At 41.9% G+C, this 17,760-nt stretch overlaps 1 protein-coding gene across 4 annotated transcripts in view; it reads right to left on the bottom strand.

Moving 5' to 3' along the window:
- The window catches only part of osp (myosin phosphatase Rho interacting protein outspread), a 216,405-nt gene that overhangs the window by 86,060 nt on the left and 112,585 nt on the right, over positions 1–17,760 (bottom strand). For all 4 annotated transcript variants that reach the window (XM_069112618.1, XM_069112619.1, XM_069112620.1 and 1 more), the window contains exon 3: positions 6,899–6,964. In XM_069112618.1, the coding sequence (XP_068968719.1) occupies positions 6,899–6,964 (66 nt within the window). The remainder of the gene's footprint in view (positions 1–6,898; positions 6,965–17,760) is intronic.

Here is a 17,760-nt window from a genome sequence, read left to right as displayed (position 1 = left end):
TTCAGCCCCGCTACGTGGCCACAGCTTTCGTCCGGTCCGCCTTCCACTCTCGATACCTCCGCCAATAAGCTTTTCTTCCTTCGTGAAAATCCTGCAACCTTCTCTAGAAATCTCATTCGCCGTGGAAATTCGATCAGCCACGCTACTACCGTACAAATTAGAATTAAAGGAGAAAGGCAGTCGAGTTTTCCAATTTCCCTTACGTTAATGCCAGATTATGTAACTAAAATCGTTAGTTTAAACACGCAAACAGTGATTCTAAGCGTCTTAAACTTTCCGATCTATCAAATAACAATTTTACAAATTAACATACAACGAATCTAACTACTTTAAAATGTATACAACATAAACGACACATCTTCCTAACGATCAAACATCTTGTAGACTAACAAAAATTAGCCTAACGATTGCCTACCTCCAACTAAATCAAACCCCAACGAATCAAAGAATCGCGAGATGCTCGCTTTAGAGAGAAACACCGTTAAACGCCAAATATTAGGCTGTCCGAAAAGCTTCTTTCGTTTTATAAGAAAATAATAGACGCACAGTGTTTTTCATTTTACATTAGATTATTAAATTAAGCACGAACGTAATAATAGAAATAGAACGAAACGGGTCATACCTAATTCAATAAAACAATATAAAACAGAAATTGTTGTTCATCTATTATCACCTTATGAAACGAAAGAAACTTTTCGGACAACCAAATACATCAACGTATTTCCGACTATCATCACAAGTATCTTCTGCAAGCCGAATATTTCGTCGAATCGACAGAATCGATCCGATGGTCTCCGATCGCATTCCATTGAACCGTAAAAGCCAGAGCTTCCGTGTTCCGGCTAACTGTTCACCATGAGGGCCGTGCATAGCGTCTAGAAGGACGAACACGAAAGAGAAACGGAGAAAGACGTACAGTTAAAGGGACCAACAAAGACCGACAACAGAGGGGAGTAAACGTTGCTACAGCCCGTTAAGCTACAGTCTCCCGTCGCTGGTTCGGTCTAGTTTCAAGCCATCGTCGGACGTCGAGTCTCGCGTGAGCCTGATTGCGGTTCGAACAGGTTGAAGAGTTGGGTAATGGACGCGCCCACGTCTCTACGTTAGCGGTACCAGCTTCTGTTATCTTCGCCGCTTCGAATCAGCTTCGAGCCGACAGTTTCCGCTGGACGATAACGGGCTTCGTGGAATAAGGGAGGATCAGGGGCTGTACCAGACCACCGGAATGGGGTATTAAACCGGTAGATACTCGACGCGTTATCGGCAATGGGCCATTGATCCGAGTATAGGGCAATACGTTGCTTCGCATTGGAAACATATTTTTGTACATTGAAGAATGGGGAATATTCCGAGGATGTTGGATAATCGTAGGATCGAAGTTTAAAGATTTCTATCGCGGAGCATGAAGTTTCCGATATTTTGTATTGTAAAGTATGGCTTTCTTACGAAAGTTTTCGTTCGAGTGGATTTGCTAGTAGATTCACCGTGAATACGTTGGTTAGAATTTGAGAAGTATGAAACTCCGGCGTACATAAACTATCCAATCATTTCCACGACGTAAAAAATTAACGATGCAATTCAAGCTGCGTTTGCACCTGCTCGTTCACCTTTTCCGGTTTCGCTTGACCTAAGACCGACGCGGCGGCGGCAGCGTTAGGATGATAACGGTACCGTTTTCCCAAAAATCTAACGTTATGGCTGCGTTTCAGCGCGATAAAACGCGTACGAAATACGATCGTCGCGGCTTCGCTTTATCCGCTTCGAAAAGGACGTAGACAGTCGACAGCATCGAGAAATTAACGATACTACGGCGTTTACACCTGGTAACTATGGTTCGTATGTGATTCTCCTATCGACGTAAAACATCTGGGTTTCTATGATTTGAAAGACAGATTCGTCGAACTCGTGCTGTCTCGTTGATCGTATTCTTCCTCTAATTATACATATAACAAATACTCCATGTTGAATCTGTTGAAGTAATTACTTCTAGGAAAATTCTACATTTTTCTGTTGTATACCTGTTACCCGACACCGCCGTTACGAGGAAAATAGAATTTGGTGAAGTAAATAAAAATGAAAAATGGAGAGGTCCATATTATTGTGCCCTTGAATATGAATGTTGTTTTGGGTTACAAGGTCTGGAAACAAAGAGCTATAAGTAGCTTTATATCGCTGTGTCTTGCAATTTTCAGCTAGAGTTACACACCAAGGTTAATTTTTTTGGTAATGTTCTTTGCTGTAAATGTATCAACATGCTTCCTATCACATTCCATGGTAATGTAACACCGTTAAAGTGAAGATCTGCATCAACATACACTATACTTACAGTTACTTCTATATATATTTCTATTACAGATTCATCCACGCGTTCCTCCTTATCTAATAAGATAACATCAACAGGATCGAAGCGTTTCCCTGAGCAATTATCTCGAAAGCACAAGGTCAACGTATCGATGCACCGTTATATATGCATATAATTAAATAGAAGAAAAAATGTCAAAAAAATTCAAATCACAGACACGCTGATTATTTTCCCTATAGAAAGCGAAGAGATTCGACACAATGACGTCTGAATGCAAGCGCTTGCTCTGCCGACACTGCAAAGCCTCTTAAATTCCAAAACCATCTTTTATCACGATGTCATAACACAAAGCAACGCCCCTCTTGGTTGAAGAGGCGCAAGATCGCGGCGCATCCCATACGAAGGGTGCAGCCAGGCAACGCTTAATGGCGCAAATCGTCGAACAAAAGTCCCATCGAATGGATCGTTTTCACGCTGTCGTTAACGTGATCGAGCCGTCTGAGGCCGCGAGACTAATAGGAAACGTGTCGTCGATGAGGTAACGTTGCAGAACGCCAGAACGACGTCGAGATGACGAGGCCGATAACGACATCGAACAAACAATGCGAACCAGCCATCGTCTTCCCTCTTTTTATTCTTCCCCCTCGTAAGGCTCTGTATACGTAACTACTCGCTCGCCTAAACGCCAAGTTAATCAGCTGACCCCAATTAAACGATAGCCATCGGCCAGACCAGGCGAGACGCAACGGTTGCGTCGTCGATAAATGTTAATGAACCGTGCACGTAATAGCGTGGAGAATAATAACCGGGGGAAAACGCGGCCATTAACGACGCCTTTGTTCCACCTACGATTCTACCGATTATCCTACCGGTCGCGTTAATATCGTAACGGTGCTCCAGCGCCAATTACAGTACAGTTTAATTGCGAGTAACCGTAAACCCTGCTGACCAACTTGTTCGCAAGATGACGTTAGAAGGAGGTGATGGTTTTGCAGAAATTGTTATTTACGAGAGGACTGCGCGTTCACAGCTCTGTATTAAGATGTTATTTGCGTTTCACTTGCGAAATACGAATCACGATTACGAATATTCATTGACACTTTACGATCTATAATACAAATTCTGCTAATGCTACTAAAGAAACATTAGCCAAGCCAGAGTGTTCGTCGAGTGTGGCACTTTCGAGTTTCAACGTTCCGCTCTGTAACATCATCCCGGGAACCATCGAAATATATTATAAAGAGGCTACGATCGACTCGTAATTTACGCCGGTGTCAAGTGGCTAATTCATTTAATTAGGCGCGCGTAAATCAAGCGGAGCGTAGAAGCTGGTAATCGGGGCGAGTGATCAGCTCGCCTCGAGAGGCCATCCTCAGCCATGACGAAAGAAAGCGAACGGATCGAGAAAAGGAAGAAAAGACGCAACAACGACGACGACGACGAAGAAAACGAATCGTTCGCGCTCTCGCGGCTTTATCGCTAGTAAGTAAGTACTCGTGGTAATTAATGGCGGATCGGCCGATCCAATTTCTTTCTTCGATCTTCGAGCAGAAAAATCGCTCTGGCGATAATTGCGAGAACCGCATCGATCGCTCGCGTAACGCGGTTAATCGTTTCCAATTCAAACGACTAATCCCCCGCGCTTCGGTTCGTCCTTTTCCCGTAAGAGGATTTGCATAATTGGCCACCGGTGGCCATTTCGCGTAGATACGCGGCAGCCATTCGACGAACGAACAGGTAGCGAGAGGAGTTCCCTTGAGAAATGCCAATTCCAATTAACTATCGATTATTAGGCCCGCGCCAGCCCTATCGAACGGATTACGCCTGTCCCGTTCAGAGAACCTTGATAAATGCTCGCGACGGGACGCTACCATTCCTCGTCTACCTTTTTCGATCGGTGATTCGCTGGTTGCGACTTCGCGTGGAACAGAGGAGAGAGAATTTCGAAGATGCTGGGCTTAGCGAGAAGAGTTTTCGTATTTACGTGGTCGAGCAAAATGCGAGTGATCGAGTATGCTTGACTCTGCGTACATTTGTTTGACGAAGGAGAATTTGGATGTTCCTGTTTCTGAAGTTTAGCTAAGTTTCTATATTTACAATCTCGTTGTCGTTCGACCGTGCACGTTTATGGAAATTAACGTTTTCGTGGATAAAAAGAAATGGAACCTACACAGAAGATTGTTTTACCTGTGAAACGTCTTATACGTACATTTTCGCATGTTCTATACACACAAAGTCCGCCGTGCACTAAATCGTCTACTTAGCTCGAGTACATTTTTTAATCTACTCGAAGAGAAATTTGATCGGAAGAAGTTTAACAAGCAAGATAATTAGAATTTGTGTAAATAAATTATAAATAAAACGGGGGAAAGGTTGTTGGCAACAATGTACGAAGCGCCAGCAACGTCTGGATGATTCCGACCTGTTAGCCCAATTTCACATTCCATCTCAAGGACGCCCAGAACGACTCGACGAAGAACAGGGCGAGAAAGGGAGAGACACGCATTCGCCGTACGTAGCGCATTATCTTTTCGCATTTTTCGACCGAGATTATTCTCGAAACGAATGGCCCTCTTAAGGTTCGCGACCGAACCATTAATCTGGCTTCGGTGATGGCCAAGTTGTCGGGCGCGCGCGCAAATCGGCCATTGCGAATCCTTTAACACCGTATCGTAATGCCATCCCCCATCAAACGTCGTTATTTTAATTTCGTTTTCGCGTGTCGTGGCGCCGATAATAAACTACGGGCCGCCTTGGTATCCAGTTAAAAGTTCGATCCTCCTCGACCAAAGGAAAGTGACAATCTCTGTATGGCAATACATTATCGAATGCATAATATGGTAACGTGAGTTCTTAAGATCGATGTTGTTGAGGATACTTAACGTCGGTTCGTCGAGGACTCTTTGTCGAGATCGATAATACGGCAGGAGATGATAATTTTATTTTTAGATCGAGATCAGCAATCGTTGTATGGGAAAATAATATCGAGACGGAGACCTTGAACGGTGGGATAAGATTGGTTCAGGTAGAAAGCTGCTGATATTATTATTTTCCCTTTTTTGGTCAGTCAGTCGATTTTTGTTTTGAAAGCAACGATTACAAAGTGGCGAAATTTTTAAATCGATACGCGTTTCGCAAGAAACAATTAATTTAAAAAAAAAAAACAGCTCGAATCGACTCGTGAAAAACTTTGATAAAATATCTGATAATTTCTGATCGACGATGAAATTAGATTCGATAATTAGGAAAATCTCCGGCTATTAGAATTCCATAATTTTCATCGACGTATATGTCTCGATCAGTGAACGCGCAAGAACACGTCTAAATTTACAATTTAGCCATTCAGAAACATTTGCAAAAAGATTTCCGACGTATCTGTCAGGTAAAGTACAATGTCCATACCGTTAAAGAAAACCGCGGAAGACACAGTTTACGGTCTTTACTCAGCCATCAGTCCGGGTTTAAATCAATTCTGACGGTTTCCAACGTAACCACGGCCATCGACGTCAAAGAGGAAGAGTCCAGCAGCGAGATTCGCGTCTGTTCCGGCGTCCACGTCGGCCTAGACGATGTCGATGGTATTGATGGTGCTGACGATGGCCGTGCTTGGCCGCTAACTACAATTGACTCCGACCTCTGCTGCTCCTAGACTCCGAGGGAGCCGCTTCAAGGGGCAGCTTTTGATTCACTGCCTGCCATAATGTTCCAAGCCTGACAGTTCACGATTCCTCAACGATGATAACCGTCCGCTATTCGCGCCGCGCCGCTTTGTACGCTCTGGAATATCGCCTCTTTGCGTTAGAATTCGCAATAATATTGCTGTGACTTGCATTTCCCATTTTTTGATAACTCGATTGCGTTCAGTTAGTTAGGTCGTACGAACGAAATATTTGGAAATTTTGAAAGTTTGGGAATTTAATAGACTTCGTGTATCAGGTTTTGGAAATTTTTTCAGCAACTAAAAAAAGTATTTTGAGGGAATTTAATTAGCGATTCCAACGGCAGAACTTGTCACAACGAAGGATAGAAATATTTTGACGAAGAATAATTCGTTCGAATCGAAGCTTCGTTTATCTACGAGAAAAAGATTAGAAAAAAAAAATGGATTAGAATTTTTCGCTCTAATCCAAGTATGGCCATTATCCTTGCAGAAGGACGACCGCATAGTAATTTGCAAGAATTACAGAGAGTTAAATAGCGGGAAGAATATTTAAAGGGTGTCTAAATCAATGGACTTTCACTCTCGACATGACTGCACAATGAGTTTCCTTTTTCAATGATACGCATCTGAACGTCCTTCGTATATCGAGCACAAAGAGCCATTATGATCGTGATAAAGCAACGCAGAGAACGTTCATTCCGGTTATGACCGTTCGAGTGTTAAAGAAAGACCGGTGTTTCGTGTTGTTAACGCGTTCGAGTGGTACGCTGAACGTTTCGTTAGTGGAACGATCATTTTCGCTGGATGAAACCGTATCGGCACGCTAAACGGATCTGTCAGTGGCAAAGTGGATTTCGACAACGCATCGATTGCCCGTTTGCAACGAGTGTATCGAATCGAGAATTTGCGTTAAACGATAATTTAACGATACTCACGTGCTCGTCCACCGAGTACGTCAGCTCTCCATCGTCGTACAAAACGAACCATCTTCTCTGCCACCTCTGAAAAATAAATTAAAAAGAATTTATCAGTGATATATTTCGCGAACAAAAATACGATGTTTGTTTAGAATATTTACGACGAGTTCTGCAAAATTGATAATTCTTCTAATAACTTTGCAGAACTACGTACCATCTATGTAATAATACAGGACAGAAATTTGAATATTTCAAGAACATATTTTTTTTTCTATTTATTTATTTAAATTTTACAATTTGTCTAGTGGGACATTTGGTAAAATGTTATATCTTGGTGTTGTAATAATATAGCATGTGGGTGGTTACCCTCAGCGGGGTTAGGTTGTGTTAGGTTGTGTCCTTTGTGAGATCTGTTGGGTGTTTCCTTTTTAGTCTTCTTTCTATGTTTGATGTGTTGATCGTCTCCGCTGCTAGCCGATTCGGGTGCGTTGCTACTCTTTCTCTGTACCTTCTTACGTATCTGCTAATCTCCTCCTTGACCGTTGGTATTCCAAGGTCTTGCCGTATATCTTCGTTTCTGACGTACCATGGTGCGTTTACTATTGTTCTGAGGATTTTAGCTTGGATTATCTCTATTTTGTTTATATGGCTCATTGCTGCTCAAGAACATATGACAAAAAATTCGTCAAAATCGATCGTTTTTCAGATTATTTTATATATCACGGTGTATCTTCAACGCGAGTAGTTTTAGAAACTTGGAAGCGTGTTAAAAGGAACGATTAGTCCGGAACAAGAGACGAAGAACGCGAAGAATTCACTTTCGATGACACCCGGTCGTTTTCGTGGAAACGCTTATTGCATCAAGTGAAAAGAATTCCGCTGAAACCAAGGCCGGGCTTGTCCAACATACATGCAGGAATCTCTAAGTCTCTGGACGTGGCAGCTGGACAATTAGCACGCTGCGGTCGTTAATTAGGAACGAAGCTTAAGAAAAGAAGCCGTACAGCGTTAGCCCGTCATTCGTCGCGAGCTTCCCTCTATTTTGTAAACTTGCCAGGTTCTTCGCGTCACTCTCAATCCACGTTTCTCAAATTGAAGGACAATATGAAAGGATCGTAATCGAGAAATCCCTTTCATTGGTCAAAACTAAAGCGAGATTAGACCCAGAAAAATCCAGCAACTCCGGCTTCTTCGTCCAGACGCTTGAAAATTTTCGAACTCCACCGACGCTCAGTTTCACCTTCGATTATCGCGTTAACAGTTCACTGCGATCGCCCATTGATCACCTTGAGGTGGATAGTAGGGTCAGTGATAGTGCTGCTGCTGGTATACGATTTTTGTCTTCATCCGGGTTGCCTTCTTCTCAGTTAGGAATGGTGGAGAAAAAATCGGACAAAGAGTGTCAGGATTTGAACCTGGGATTGGAACGTTCGTAACCAACGGCGCTAACCACTGCTCTGCCGTCGTCCGGTCATAGTTTGCTATCGAGTGCCACTACAATCTACGTCTTAAGGGCTACATTTTCCGCGGCTTCACCACGCTATCTCAACGATATCGAGGCGATAAGCGTGGGCGCCTAGAATGAAGCTATCCGGTGGAAACTTAACCACGTAACTGTGACTGGTTTTCGCCGGCACCCTGCAAGCGGTTACAGTTCACGAGGGGTCGATTCTCGTGGGTTGATGATTCGCGAAGGGACGGCGACGTCGTCGTTGTCGTCGAAACAGGCAGCCTAGGTACCGTTGCAAAATCCTCCTCCATCCGAGAACGAACAGAAGAAGAAGGATAAGAACAGGGATACGGAATAAAAGAGAGAAAGAGGGAAAGAGGGAGAGAGGGAGAGGCGAGATTTCAGCCTACACGAGGCGGCGGTATCTTCATCTGGTAATTATTCAGCGGACCTCGTACGCGAGAGCCGCGGCACGTGCGTGGGAAGATCTGTTCGTGAAGGAAGAGGAAGAAGAAGCGGACGAACAATGCCGCGGGATTGAGACGGCGCGAGAGAAAGCACGGAACGAGCTCGTAATCTCTTCCTCGTGGAACGCTCGCGAGCTAGCGAGCTGCAACGCTTCTCCGCGCCGTGGCTTCTCGCTTCAATAGACCTCGTGGGGAACGTGCGAAAATCCGCAAAATCCCTCTCCCAGTGGCGCACGCTCGGCTACTGTGCCATACTTTGGAACAGCTTGCAAACGCGGCTTTGGATTTACGACTGCTAGACTGCAGATTTTTATACAGTATCGTATTTTTACGTTACTTTCGCTCGAAAGTTTCTAACGCGTCTATCTACGTTCTTCCGAGAGACAAATATATTGTGATTGCAAGCGTCGCTTGAAAATATTCATCGCAGTCTGAATGCCGTAGCAAAATCGTGTTAATAGCGACATTGGAAATAAAATATTCGTTTGCTTAAGGAAGTCGTTGTTTCTTTCCAAGTTCTAACACGCTCTAAATTTCCAAGCGGCTATGCATGTGCGTGACAATAGGGGAAGCTTCGTGAATGAAAAAGGAAAGGGATGACGAAGTGGGGTCTAATGTTAATTTTAAAATCGGGGTTGGTGTTCCTGTTGCTCACACTGATTCAGTTTGATCGATGGCTCGAACTGCTTTGAATGTATAATGGTAGTAGTTATATTCTAAATAGAAACTGTTTCAGATGAAGGAAGAAAGAAAGAGATAAAGTAGGGTCTGACCTTAAAATTGATTAGGTTGATGGTTTATACCGCTCGAGTGTATAGTGGCGTAGATTGGGGTTAGGTTAAATTATTAAATTAAATTAAATTCTGCGTAGGATGGATTGCGTTAAATATTTAAGGACGAAAAGAAGGGAAACGAAGAATTGGTACTTTCGATGCCAACGATGTTTTCGTAGATGATCAAAATTCTAACTTTCCAGACAATGGATGTATTTAGTAAACGCTGAATAGCGTGGCAAAGAAGCAGAGAAAAAAGTAGTTAAGGTGATTGGTAATTAATGTCGGTCGACGTTGTGTAAGGAAATAGGTCTGTTCTCGAGCGTGCATCGTAATTTCGTGCATCGAGGGACCCGCATATTCCTGACCTACCACATCTTCCTGGTTTGAACAGCCGGTCGTTAACACCGCCCACCAACCAGGCTGTTTCTGGTTCAACCCGTTCTGTTCATTTCGATCATCGATGAGTAAAATCACCGACGTTCCAACAGTTACGACCGAGATAACGACCTGGGCTCATTCTCTTAACACTTGTATCTGTCCCGCCAAATGCGTTTCTACGAACGTACCGTGATAAAGAACAACAGGAAACGAGATTTGCCTCGTAAGATTTCTAGATCGCATCTTATCTCGCAGTCCTAGAAAATCGCTCGATCGAATACGAATGAATCGAAGACGCTAGAATACCAAAAATATTATATGGTTTATAATACTTTGTAGCTTCGATCCGCTGAAACTACAGGGTAATCTCTTAATTTTCAATCACTCAGTGGATTAATTTATTATAAATCACTGTGTTGGAAGAAAGGTAAACATTCCAAATAATCAGAAACAGAGAAACGTTTCGTTGAATGATGTTTCTTAAGATTATAGGTAACTGCAGGTACTGAAATAACGAAACTTGTACAATTTTTTTATCAAATAACGGTAATGAAACCATGGAGAGTATCGATCGGGCCGACAGAGGCAACTTCGGAACGCTGACCTACCGCACCTTCTTCCGGGTATAGCGACGATCGTTTTGCATCGCCCACGGATCAAGGACTTCTGGTTTCATCGGCACACCAGCGTCGCGTCGATCATCCGGGACGGGATGCTTCCTCGAGGGGGAAGCTGGATAAAAAAGGTGAACATACCACTTTGTCACCGGTGACACGCGGAATTTCGCATCGCTACGATCCAGAGAACGCTTAGACACGCTTTTAGACACGTCTCTAATTTATGTCAACTCTATCTCGTATAATATAGATTCGTACTGACGCGTTTACAAATGAACACACCACTATTGACAAATTTTTTATCATCATCAAACTTTAATCCTTCGTCTTATGATCTTTTATTTACTATTTCGATTTTTCGAGACCTCCTCTTTTTTTCTCCTTTTTTTTTTATTTTTTGTCCAAGTAATTACAATCACCGCTAATAATACACTGTCGTATCCTGAATAATTCAAAATTATCAAGCGAGAGATTAATAGCATGCTCGTTAAGAGCGAATTTCAGAATATTGAAATATATCGTTGATAATACGTGGTCTTTCATGCAAAAATCTGCCTGTAAGATTTGAATAATGATTCGTGTCACGAAAGCAATGAAGTTTCGCATAATTAGAAGCTTCAACTTCCCGCGTACTGTACGCCGTGTACAACGATGGACAGATAAGAGAAATATAGCAAAGTCATAAAAAACATCAGAGAACGAATACAATAGAACGTTTGAGTATGATTCATGTATCTCGTTACGTTCCTACATGCAAATCGTATGACTAAGACAAAACCGAAGACACGATTTTCTTGAGAAACTACGCGTCGCGTCGTCTACACTGCTTATAACGCTCACAGCGAAAGCATTAATCCAAAACATCCGACTGTTAAACCTAATGAACACTAAACTTACACTATACGTACTTGCGTTTTGCACGATGCCACAAGACTACACACAATCGTTGCTAAACTGGCTACATCGTATGCCAAAGTTTCTAGTCATAGAAATCATGCAAAACGAATGCAGGCAGTTTAGATGTTTCATAGAAGAGAGATTTTAGAATTTGATACGCTGTCAATCAACATCAATTCTCTAAATTTGATTTTGATTAAATATATATATGTCGAGTTAGCATTCGGGTTAGCAGCGTTTAACGAACCTTCATTTGTATTAGTCATTTTTCATTATACAATATAGATGGTGGTTAATGGTACCAATATGATTCTTACAGAATAAAGTTCACTAGCAATAAACAATCTCACTACACAATAATAAGTTCTCACTAAAGACGTTTTTTTTATCGTGGGGAAATCCTCGCGGACACCCCGCCGCCCTCTGGAAGGCGCCGGGGTAGTGTCGGACTCAAACCGACTAAAACCCCACGGTGGCTATCCTGACGTTTGGCAGGGGTGTCCCAGGGCCTCTTTCGAATTACTGCCGGGGCATCTCACTAAAGACTTCTATTATAATAACAACGATTACTCAGTCCCTAAATGAATATAATAATAAATTCACGAGGTGATTATATGACTATTACAGAATTTGACAATTAACCAGGACGATTAGATACTCGAGATGCTAATGACAATAATCTTAGGTTCAATAACGAATACACGGTCGACAGGATGGCAAATGCTCTTACTTATCAAAAGCCCAAGACAAACTGAACTTATGTACTTTACTATGTAGCTCTCTGTACCCCTTTGGTCAACTCCATTTTTAAGGAGAGCTATACAACTATGTCATAACTCTTGTTAGGTAAAAACGTCCATTCCGTGACTGTGGCTACGTTTAGCGATCAGATGTGTCACTTCGAACCCAAGCCTACTGACATAAATCTCGGGCAAATATAATCGGATTAAATCGTAAACAACTACTTCTAAGTTTTATTATTTAAGTACAGCTATAATAAAAAGTCTAGACTAAAGTATTGAGGATTTTTCCAAAATTCCAAAGGGAAGGCCCCGATGTTCTTTCATCTCCGATGTATATACAGGGTGGTTGGTAACTGGTGGTACAAGCGGAAAGGGAGTGATTTTACGCGAAAAAAGAAGTTGAAAATATAGAATAAAAATTTTCCTTTTTAATTTTTTTTTTTTTTTAATTTTTTCATCGAGACAACGATCTACAGTGAGATCCGTTATAACGAGACGTGATAAAGTGCACACGTACCGAGCGGAAATTCAAAGTCGATTTTCTCGAAAACAAAGCCTCAAACGAAAAATTTTTATTCTATATTTTCGACTTCTTTTTTCGCGCAGAATCACCCCCTTTCCACTTGTACCACCAGTTACTAACCACCCGTATATGTTTCTGCCACTCTTTTCAACGTTTGAACAATATGAATAACGTCGGTTAAACAAACGCGATTGTGTCATAATTTAAAAGCTCTTTTGATAAAAACTCCATAAAGAATGACGCTTTTCAATTTCAACGGTTTTCGACAAAGAAAAAATTAAATTAAAAGGGTTAGAGGGAAGTAAAAATAAAAAGGGCAGGATAAATTAAATCGACTAATAAAAAATAAAATTCGCTAAGAATAGCTCTAGATAAAAATGCAAACAACATCACAATCTGCATAGTGAGTAAAAGGATGGTGGCATCGCGAGCTTATTTAGTATTCGCCGGGAAGGTTTCCTCACCGAGCGTTGAAATCACCGGTTCCAGGCCGTTCTCCGCGGTGTTATCGCGTCGCGATCGTTCCCTCCGCAGATCCATCGATTACGGAAGTTAGAAAGCGGTCCAGTCAGCGGGGACCGGCTACGAGGAGGCGAGTCGCGCTTCCAGAACGAACGCGGACGAATTTATTATCGTTGGAGCACGCGTTGATGCGCGCTGATGTTCAGCGCGAGGATGCACGTAACGTCGAGCGATACCATCACGATTTAGAGCGGAATGGTTGGTGCGAAACCAACGTACGTGTAACCGAGGCGATCGTATTGGATAACATCATTAAAACGTATATACAATATTCGATAAAATAAATTCCTGAAAAAAAGACAAAATTGAAATACCAATAACGAGAGGAGTCTTGGGTTTCATGAAAATTTCAAGAAAAACTACAGGCAAATTTAATATACTAGTAGATGTATACGTACAGAGATAGTTGTTGTAGACACGTTATTATAACACTAGATAGTCCAGTAATTATGAACAAGTACAATTGATCAGATGCAATAAAAAAAAAACAAAGTAATCTAATACGAACGTTTGTAAAGATCTTATACCGATCGTTATTCTTGACGAAAAAGATGATGATAAAAAAAGAATCTCGACGTTACTCCATAACGTGAGGTTCTAAGAAACATCTCTTAATAAAGATTAATAATTATCACGCGAAGAATATCGGGAAAAAGAGATCTTTTAAAAGAAGCATAGAAGGTGTTCGTGACATGGTAACTTGGCACCGAACGTCTCGACTTCCCGTGCGACTTCCTGGTCACCGATCAGCTTGTATCTTCTTCGACTCCGTGTCCGTGTTTACCTCACGATTCTCGCGTGGCGTGGTCATAGCGTAGCGTGCTACCATGCATAGGCTGCCGCTATCACTTAAGCTCCCGTGTACCAGCTGAGAATGGGCGAGGTTGCTGAAGGGACCAATCTGACCTCAACGGTAACGTGACCTAACGATACTGCTGGCGATTTCCCTGATCAAACAACTACGACTCTAGTCCATCCTATTTCCCGGTGATCCTCGAGGATAGTCGTGCCGCAGGAATTTCAACATTCCCTTCCACGCCAATTCAGTACCCCGACTACCTTGTCTGCTTCGATCGAGTTCTCTCACAGATTCGCAACGTTAAGTTGAAACGGTACAGGAGCATGATCCAATAATTACGCTTCCGTCTCGATAAAAGTCAATATTAATTTTTGTCGAAGTGGTTATCACTTCTAAAAAAAAAAACTCTACATGATCTGTTTAGTCTTCTCGTAGTTCTTTTTTTTTTTTTTTTTTTTTTGTAATAAATTAATTTGAATGAAAAAGAGAAAGGCGGCTGGCAAATGTACTTGTGAAGGCATTGACAAATTAATTTTCAGATATTTACGACAAGAGTTTGAAAAATATTAAGAGATAATTGTTTGTAGGGATGTAGAGTTTTAGGGAGGGTGTTGAAGTGGTCACCACATCTGGTCTTTTTAGTTTTCTCAAGCACTGAAGCCATCGACAGCGTGTAGACAAAAGACTGCAACGAAGACAGACCATAAACGTTGGCTTCGGGGTTTTCAGTTATTGGGTAACACAGCTAGCGTGCGGATCTGGACCAGCTCAAATTGTATTCCTACTTATAACTACACTTCTATTTAAATATATTTTCTGCCTTACAATTTATCCACGAGTTTTCTCTGTTTACAGATCGAATAACCTCAACAATTTTCCCTAGGAATTCCAAAAATATTCTAATCCAATACAATCCGTAAATCGTCGCAATTCGACAACGATAAAGTTTGATAAATCTTCTAGAACACCCAATTACGTCTGAACTCAACGCCTATTCCTACTTATCCCTCTCTTACGAACACGTATCATAAATTTCTGTAAAGTACGACAACGATACTTCCAGCGAGACAACGATCCTTCCACATGATCGAACCCACGAATAAAACGAATCGATTCGCGGCGTTCTCATCGACCTTGCGAATCAGATCTGTTATCCACCGTTGGTCCGATTCAGAACGTTCCAATTTCACCAGGGTACTTCCTGGTTATCGATTATCTTCGACCACCTAACCGTCCATAAGGAGTAGCGGGCACCGAGGCCAACGTTTAGTCACGGTGTCTTATCAAGAATGTAGGCTACCGGCGTGGTTTTCCTGTTGCGCGAATATATCAATTTACCGTATGTATCGCGCGCCACGATCTAGCCGGCCCATCGGTGGCTGGAAACACCCACCGTCATCGTACGAGTCGGAAATCGATCGATCGAACATCTATCGTGTCTCTCTCTTTTCAATCGTCTTTGTCTCAATCATTATCTCGTCTCTTCTATCGGATGTGTATCGATACGTGCTACGAGACCAACAACGATCCATTAATTAATCATTACCGCGTTTTTTCATCGGTTCATGCCTGCTGGCACCCTTGATAGAATAATCTACGACGAGATCGGTCGTTACGGCTTTACGTGCACTTCCTAGCGGTTGATCATCGTATCCGTGCAACGTATATCCGTCACGATCGACGCAGACTCCGACCATGATACGTTCTCGTATCGCGAATCGTCTCAACATCACGACACTGTTCACTCGTGCAGGTATTCGATGCTTTTGCTTTTATATAATAGCGATCGCGTGACGCCGGATCGGAACATCGATCGTTTTATGCGCCATCAATGTCGATCGCTTATAACTCTCGTTGATACGATAGGATACTCGCAGAAGAAGAAAAAACTTGAATCAGACAGATCGTGCAAAGATCGTTGCTTTCGATTTTCACGAAAATCCGCTACAAACTCTAATTCGAAATTGCCGTACATAATTGGCCAGATTTCTATTACCATACTCGATACGATGTGATTCTCTACAATTGAAACTTCCAAATGGGAGAATCACTGTATGGAAATCTCGAATTAGAGTTGGTAGCGGATTTTCGTGAAAATTGAAAACAACGATTTTCAAATGAACTTTGCCGTACGTAATTGGCCAGATTTCTATTACCATACTCGATACGATGTGATTGTTTACAATTGAAACTTCCAAATGGGAGAATCACTGTATGGAAATCTCGAATTAGAGTTGGTAGCGGATTTTCGTGAAAATTGAAAACAACGATTTTCAAATGAACTTTGCCGTACGTAATTGGCCAGATTTCTATTACCATACTCGATACGATGTGATTCTTTACAATTGAAACTTCCAAATGGAAGAATCACTGTATGGAAATCTCGACTTAGAGTTGGTAGCGGATTTTCGTGAAAATTGAAAACAACGATTTTCAAATGAACTTTGCCGTACGTAATTGGCCAGATTTCTATTACCATACTCGATACGATGTGATTCTCTACAATTGAAACTTCCAAATGGGAGAACCACTGTATGGAAAAGTTCATTTGGAAATATTTCGTACAGTATAACACGCAACTAAATACGTTCGTAGAAGAAGCTGTGTACAGGTGTTCGGTCTACAGTACTTTGATAATAAGCCTGTGTACGAACAAAGGCGTCATCTATATTAATAAATCACTATTGCTACTTGATTATCGCCGTGCAGCCAATGAATTCTCTGTGGAAGAATGGGAAATATGTAGGAGACAAAGATCTACTTGTTCTCGTAGGAGGGAACGGCTACCGTTACACGCGCGGCTCTTTACGTGGAATCGATCTCGATCTCGTTGGTCTGTGCACACAGGTGCGAGCGGTCACGTTCGACGCGCAATCGATCCGAAATGCAACGAGCCGATCGAGTCAACGCCGTCCGACCGCATTTAATTAAAGCTAGACAGGTGCATCGGAGAAAGCACCGGAGGACTCTCGTCGTCGAGTGAAAGTCGCCGGCAAAGTCAACGACGAATGTCCCGTGTACTCTGTGAACGCTCGTGTTTGCTTGTTCAGTCCATGTCTTGCTAATCGGTTAACGTTTGCCGGGCTGAACCATTGTGAGGAGCGGTTAGGATAATTTGAACAGTACATAAACATTTATTGGCTGTGAAAATGGATGCTGCAAAGAAATATTCCGACGAATATCGTTTCATTGTCTAGCTTTATTCTTTCTAGATTCTATTAAATATTTATTGGATTAAATGATAAAAGATGAATAATCGAGCGAAATACTCTGACGAATTAAATGCATCGTTTTCGCAGACACATTCTTTTTAAGCTACGATCGAAACGATTTAATTGCAGAATTTGTCAACGATAAAGGAAAAAGTTATGCAATGCGTTAGCACTTGAAGAATTTGATCGTTGTTATTGAAAGATTCTTGTATCACGAGTTTCTATTCACGCTGAAAGACCATAGACGGTGTACGTTTACCTGACCTATACTAAACCGATACAAAGCATATTAGGGACCGCCCCCGATATCGGGAAACCTATAATTAGACCGGTTTATATACCTCTCACCTATGAATACAGCCCTGAGGAAATCTCATAAATGCTAAATACGAGAATAGTAGGCCATTAATACCAGTCAATTTCTTGAAACTTAAATACCAATAGATTCTCTCCTTTCTGTTAAACAGTATTTAGCCTGTATTTTTCTCTACTCGAT

The sequence above is a fragment of the Bombus flavifrons genome, chromosome 5 (assembly GCF_040668555.2).
Source record: "Bombus flavifrons isolate JBK064 chromosome 5, iyBomFlav1_principal, whole genome shotgun sequence".
NCBI lineage: Eukaryota > Metazoa > Arthropoda > Insecta > Hymenoptera > Apidae > Bombus > Bombus flavifrons.
This window is presented reverse-complemented; position numbering and strand designations above follow the sequence as displayed.